The sequence below is a fragment of the Coptis chinensis genome, chromosome 8, assembly GCF_015680905.1.
Source record: "Coptis chinensis isolate HL-2020 chromosome 8, ASM1568090v1, whole genome shotgun sequence".
NCBI lineage: Eukaryota > Viridiplantae > Streptophyta > Magnoliopsida > Ranunculales > Ranunculaceae > Coptis > Coptis chinensis.
The window spans coordinates 47,368,737-47,376,007 of NC_141463.1; the positions used below are offsets into that span (position 1 = coordinate 47,368,737).

The window sequence follows — 7,271 nt, forward strand, 5'->3', positions numbered from 1 at the left end:
ATGGGTGCTATCTCTCTGAATGCCTTCTTGGATTGGCTTTTTGTGTCCAGGTTCTACCTTGGCGCACGAGGACTGGTATGATACATTTTTACTTGATGGGGGCATTGAGAGCCTATTGTGTGAAGTTGTGTTAGTATATTTAGAGTCCTAACGAAGTCACTTTCACTGTTAAGGCACTTTCTACATCTTTGGTTACTTCTTTGTCAGCCTTGGTGCTCTTCACTCTCCTCTCAAGAAAACTTAACCAAGCTGGACCTGCAGGACTGTTCGACGCGACAGCACTGGTTCGCCCTCTCTTGCATAGAAGGTTACTGCTAAAATAGGTAGATCCATATTGATTTCTCATCAAAACAAAGTACATCTTTGTCAGTCTTACTGTAATGACCCGGAATTTTACCTACGGGTAAACTGGTCATTTTACATGTTAGTTCAGTGCCACTCTAGGTAATTACGTATATGGAGAGGTTTAACATTTATCTTTTGGCGGGCTTGATTAATTGATATGGGGTTTTTCATTGGGTTAATTTTATTTTGGGCCTGGTTATTGTATTGGGCTTGTTATTCTGTTGGGCCGTTATATAATTATTGGGCCACTTCTTAAGCCTTGTTTTATATTGGGCCTGCTTCTAGTATGGGCCGGTTTGAATGGGCTATGAAAAAAAAAAAAAAAAAAAAACACCAGGACCGGATGGGTGACGGGAATTGGGATAGGAAGTCCTTTTGATATTTTCAACACCTGGAGTTAAGAGAAAAAAAAAAAGAAGGAAAACAAGCTTTGGTGTCTTATGGCTATAATCAATAACCGAAATGAAACTAAGACAGTCCATCAAGTTAGAAAGATAGAGTGTTATAATTGGAAATATTGGGTTTGGTGTTGCTGAAATTGAAGGATTAATCCACTCAAGTTCTTTTGGGTAGTTAGGCGACCACTTTTACATGTCTAGCTAACTAGTAATTAGGAGAAAACCTGGTGTTTATTCATTTAAGTTGTTTTGTAATAATTTAGTATTTCTTTATTGTCTTTAATAATGAATCCATATTAGGATGCATCAATTAGTTAGAAACTATGACATGGATTAGCGTCAATTGTGAAAGACCGATATGAGGAATGAGATTTGTTTTATTTCTGCTGACTACTTGATTTAACCGGCATTGTCGAGATGGTTAAGTAGCGGTGCCGCGAATCAATATCTTTAGTAGTTGGGTTTTACGGTTGAGGTCTTAATATGATAAATGAAAGTGTGTTATTTGATTTTTCAGGTTAGGACGGGTTGTAAATTTATGAAATGTTAGAAAATGAGAGGAAATTCTCGCCAAATTTTTGTTAGAGCGGGATGTTCATGGGGGTTTATATTTTAGTTTAGTTTGGACTCGTGTGAGTCAAAACCCCACGATCTTGGTTTATTAGATAGTTGAATATTTGGATTGAGCTCTTTTATCCGAATATTCAATTGTCCGAAAATCGGGGGACGTAACACTTACAATTTGGAATAAGTTACAATGCAGGATTTGTTACTCATTAGTTCTAACTACTACTTGATAATTTTTAGGAATTCATCGCAAAGGTGCTTACTCTTCTTGGAGATGGGGAGATCATGGATATGATGGAGGTTGCAAATCCGATGTTGTTCATGTCGACTCTTTCATCGAAACTTCTGCCCGAAATGAAAGCTGAATTTCTTAGCACAGTATGACATCTTCAAATATAAATATATGTTAAATCAAAATAGTATTTGCTTTTATTGTTTTTATTCTCTATTCATTTGGTTTTCCTCGCTTCATTTAACGCATCACATGTTCTAGGTCGAAAATAATAGGAGTATTGAGCCTTACATCTTTGACCATGCTAATATCTCCAGACGTGCTTTGAAGAATATTTCTCTTGGTGACTCTCCAAGGGTTTTGTTTGTGTAAGATGGATGCAAGAAAACTTGTTATGCTATCAAGTACATTATCTGACTGCCTGGTTTTGTTCCTTGTATAGCCTATCTTGCTTCTCATGAAGATCCAGACATTGTCAAACTATTCTTGCATGAGTACAAGTCTGCATTGATTTTCTAGTACAATGTTTCGTACTGTAGAAAAAAGAAAACAGAGTGGTCTGTTAGGCTATGATAGGTTCTTGGATTAAATTGATTGCATCAAGTCAGGTTGTGATAGGTTCTTGGTTGGGTGATTGTGTTCTCTTTGGCTCGGTTGATCGCAGATTAGATTTTGTTGGTATATGTTGGCTCGTTACAATTTTTTGTATTTAGTGTAATATTTGTAATTGGAGATGGTATTTGTGTGATGAATGTGATTTTAAGATCGTTTCATCTTTATTTGATGATAAATGACTAGGAAAATGGTATTATATTGGGATGATATTAGCAATTTTATTTTATTTTTATTATTTATTTTATTTTTTTAATTATTTTGATAAATGGGACATCACTTTTAAAGTGATGTATAGAGTTATTTCACATCACTTTACAAGTAATTTAGAATCTGAATGAGGCGTCACTTCCTAAGTGATGTTAATCGCCTTAATGATTTCACTTAAAAAGTGATGTTAAACGTTATGACATCACTTGTGGACATCAATTAAAAAGTGATGTAACGTTATAACATCACTTGTGGACATCGATTAAAAAGTGATACAAAGTTATAACATCACTTGTGGACATCAATTAAAAAGTGATGTGAAGTAACATCACTTGTGGACATCGTTTAAAAAGTGATGCAAAGTTATAACATCACTTGTGGACATCAATTAAAAAGTGATGTGAAGTAACATCACTTGTGGACATCGTTTAAAAAGTGATGTGGAAAACCCTGACTTTTCACGTCGCCACCAGTTACATCACTTGCAAAAGTGACGTCGTATATTTTTGACATCACTTATGGAGTGATTTTAAATGTCTTTTCTGTTGTAGTGATGTGCGGTTCTTTTAGAATAGATCCTCCTTTTGATGTGTTGTACACTCGTACTTTTACTGCTTCATTAATAGAATTTAGTTTTATCAACTAAGAAAAACTATACAGTGAACCCAACCTCACAGGGAGATAGCGATAGGAATTTTGTTAATTACAAAACTTTTAGCACTAAAGTTGATTCTTTCTTTATTGAACTTCTCCGCATCTTCCCCTTCCCAATTGAACATGATATCTAATGTTGCATTGCTCAGATATATAAGAGAGAAACTAACAGTTCATCTTCCTAATCGAACATGACATACATTGTTGTATGTTGTGTAACTCAGGTATATAAGAGAGACTAGCACAATTTCCTAATAGAACATGATATCGGAAGACACTAATTTCTGGATCTTACTTGGATTTAGGGGACCATTTCCTAACTGTGTAAGTGTGTATAAAGACCATGCAAGTTACGGGGCTATTTGGCACAGTTTTAACACCGTACAAATGTGGTTATCCACTAATCTAACCCTCACGGACACTAAGAACACATTTACCAGGGCTTCATCGTTAGATCTCAAACATAAAATATGACTAGAAAATAATAGAATCAAAACCTATAAACATACCTGCATCTTCTGACAATCATCCTTCAGCGGACGATACTCCTCCAACTCAACATTTTTGCACGCCCCAACTAACTTCAAAAAGATGAATAAAATAAAAGTGTCGCACGATCAAAACAAAACATGCTCTAAGTCTCTAAGATGTAGTAACAGGAATTTACCTCAACAATCCTAATTTTTAAGTTCGTAATCTCTTTTTCATACAGCAATCCTAATTTATTATATAAAATTATAATAAATAACCGATTATAAGGTTTAATAACAATAACAAACAACTATTTAAAATTAAACATATCACACACTTTTATGCTTAGCCAAAACCTCACTTTAAAAATATTGAAACCCTAAATATTTGTTACCTTCGTTAAAGCAAGCTTTCTTCCAGATTGAGCAATTTTGCGTTGAAATAATGAATAAAGGTTTGCCCATTTTGGGTGCCCAAACAACTAACTTGAAAAACCCTAGCGGATCAACCAAAAATAAATATCATCATGAATTGAGAGAAAAGAGAGAGAAAAAGGATGAAAAATACCTCGGTTGGCTCTTGGTGGCAAAGCCTAACACGCCCATTTTCCCTTTTTGTTTACTCAAGAGTAGACAAGGTGAAAGAATCACTTGACCTTAATGGCGAGGTGAGGAAAAAAAATATATGCTTGTCCGGAGTAAGAGCGAAGGGGAAGCAAAAGAATTGTTAGGAGAGAGAAGATAATTTCATTTTAGAGAGGAAGAGTTTTTCTGGAGCCCTCCTTCAATATTTGATAATAGTTTTACAGCTCCGCTTATTTTCACGACGGTTTAATGTGATCTGAACCAGAGATCGAAAACCAAGTCTAATCCAACGGTTGAAAAAACAATGGACACAACCGTGGCCAAAATGGAAACTGAGACCCAAATACACAAACAATACCCCACGACCACCGAAAAACTTGGCCACGGCTATGGGCCGTTAAACCCTGGCAACAGCTAATAACCGTGGCTAAAGCTTGTTTGTACCTGTGGCCAAAGCTCAATTTTCTTGTAGTGTTCCTTTACGAGAAACTCAGTGCTCAACAGAGTTTCTACTTCCAAAGCCGCACTCACTCATAGAGATAGAACTGGGTATTCAAGATTCAAAGGTGTGTAATTATTTTTCTTGAATGCTTTAATTGGTTGTCAAAGATATGTTTAGACTGTTGCGTGGCTGTTGATTTAGTGTCGTCCTGATTCTACAGTGTTCTTTTGGTTATTTGATTATTTTTTGGTGGTTGTTATGAGGTTGCTTGAAATTGTCTTAGATTCAGTGGTTGAAGATAATGAGTTGATAGCAATACAGTTAGTTCTTTATTGGGTTGAACTGTTGAAGATTAATAAAAAAAAAAATTGTTGAAGATAAGGAGTTGTTATGGGGTTGCTTGCATTTCTCGCGTGTGGAATGAAAAAACAGTTCACGTGCACAACTATTGCCACATGTTGAAATGGTTGGACACGTGGTAGCCTCTGATGGCTACATCAGCACAAAATGATGGGAAATATTGCTAAGTATCTAAGTGCAAATTATTTGATAGTACAATGTAGTATGGTGTTTAGAAAATTGTATAATAGGTCCCTATTGTTCTTTCTCGGAAGAAGAGAGATGACTTTGAATATTTGGTGGACAAGGTTAACAATAAGGTTAAAGGCTGGAGGTCAAAAGTTCTTTCTCAGGCTAGAAGAACAGTGATGATACAAGCTGTGGCACAAGCTATCCCTTTGTATGCTATGTCTACTTACATGTTACCCATCTCAACATGTGACAAGATAGATAAAGTATGTAGAGATTTCTGGTGGAATGGTACCACAGACTTTTCTAGTATTCACACCATTGGGTGGGATCACATCTGTACCCCAAAAATTTGGGGTGGTTTAGGGTTCAAGAAAACACATGACATGAATCTAGCTATGCTCTCAAAACTAGTTTGGAAAGCTATAAGGGAACCTCAATCCATTTGGACCAGAGTGTTCTCTAGCATATATGGGACAAACTGGATTGATCAAAAAGAGGAGCCCCCTCCATATGCTTCTTGGCTCTGGAAGGGGGTACAGAACTTACTCCCAAATAAAAAATGGGCTTCTTAAGTCTATTGGAAATGGCATGGGTACTAAGGTTACTGATGATCCGTGGTTGGTCTGTAATGGACTACCAAAATGTATAAAAGACTTGGGTTACTATAGTGCATATTTGGAAGGCATGGAGGTTAAGGATTTGTTTACTGATGATGGGGAGGGATGGAATACTGATATGATCTTTAACCACCTTCCCCATTACATTGATAATCAAATTGTGAATATGGTAATCATACTAAAATATGCAAAGGCATATAAACTTATCTGGATGCACAACAAAAATGGGAAGATTACTATAAAATCAGCTTACAGTTTTCTATGCCAAAAATCATGGAATGAACATGCCTTAAGTTTTGATATCAACACCATCAGAAAACTATGGAGACTAAAACTCCCAGCAAACATTCAGATGTTTCTGTGGAAGACCTATAATTTTGGGTTGGCCACTGGAGATAGTCTTGAGAGGAAACACATGGTAGGGGACTTCTCTTGTCCCTACTATGAAAAAGAAATGGAAGAGCCAATGCACCTCTTCTTTGAATGCAATTGGGCAAGAAGCCTATGGTTTGCTGGTTTGGGAATCAGGGTGGACAAGATGCCATATAATGACATCAAATCTTGGTTGAAGGAGTTCATTACATGGGCAAGCAGTAAGAAGGAAGAAGAAGTTGAAAGGGGGAATCTAGCCTTAAATTTATTACATGCTTTGTGGGAAGATAGGAATGACATCAAATTTGAAGAGTCTACTATGAACAGGACAAGGGTTATAAGGAGAAGCCATACCCTCGCTCTTAAATATAACAATGTGTTTAAGGAGCCACGAGATATAGCTTCTTCCTCATCCTCAGTCCATAATCATACAGACAACTCAAATTTTGATGGGATGTTTCCTGTCAGTAATCCATTATCTGCCAATGTTAAATTCGATGCTTCTTATGACAGGGAGACAGGAAAAGTTGGGGCAGGAGCAATTGCTTGGGATCATGACGGCAAAACATTAGGAGCAGCAGAGAGGAGTTTCAAAGCTAGGAGCCCAGAAGAAGTAGAGATACTCGCTGCAGAGGTGGCGGTACAACTAGCACTGAAATTGGGAGGAGTAGCTTATACTTTCGAAAGAGATTGTTAAGAAGTAATAAAAGCTCTTTCTGACATCAATGCTGAATGTCACTGGAACCTCCAACAAGTTAGGGATTCAATATGTAAGACTACTTTTCTAGAGTTATCATTTTGTAAGTTTAGATGGATTCGTAAGATCTTTAATGGGGAGGCCCACGACCTAGCCAGATGGGCTAACCACAAGCAAGGGATGGGTCCTCTTCCAAAGTGTATGCAGAATCTCAACATTGTTCCTTTTAAGTTCTAAGAAAGGTAAGTGTAGATGTTGGTTGTTTTGGGACTACGACCTGATGATTTGTGGGATAGGGAATGGCTGCATTCTTCTTAGGATAAGAGTTGCCTACGTATCAAGTTTCTCAGGGTAAACTTGAATCCAGCTTTATGTAGTTCATCTCTCTCTATTTATAGATGTGTGCTTGAACCGTTATGGATTGCAGATCCACCTTGTGTGCTATCTTGATGATTCGTCATTAATGTGTTGTTACAAAGTTAATGTTTCCTTGATTATGGTGTTGATTGAGCTTCAAGATTGTGCTAGTTGATATCTTT

General features: G+C 36.8%; 1 protein-coding gene and 1 long non-coding RNA gene across 2 annotated transcripts; both read left to right on the forward strand.

Annotated features, from left to right (window-relative positions):
* Positions 1-1,621, forward strand: LOC147481713 (uncharacterized). The gene is made up of 3 exons (XR_015206430.1): positions 1-75; positions 208-323; positions 1,551-1,621. It is a non-coding gene; the product is annotated as an uncharacterized LOC147481713 (long non-coding RNA).
* Positions 1,622-5,514: 3,893 nt separating this feature from the next.
* LOC147481714 (uncharacterized) lies at positions 5,515-6,732 on the forward strand. The gene has a single exon (XM_086579016.1). The coding sequence runs from the start codon at positions 5,515-5,517 to the stop codon at positions 6,730-6,732; it is 1,218 nt and encodes a 405-aa protein (XP_086435142.1).
* The last annotated feature ends 539 nt before the right edge of the window (positions 6,733-7,271 follow it).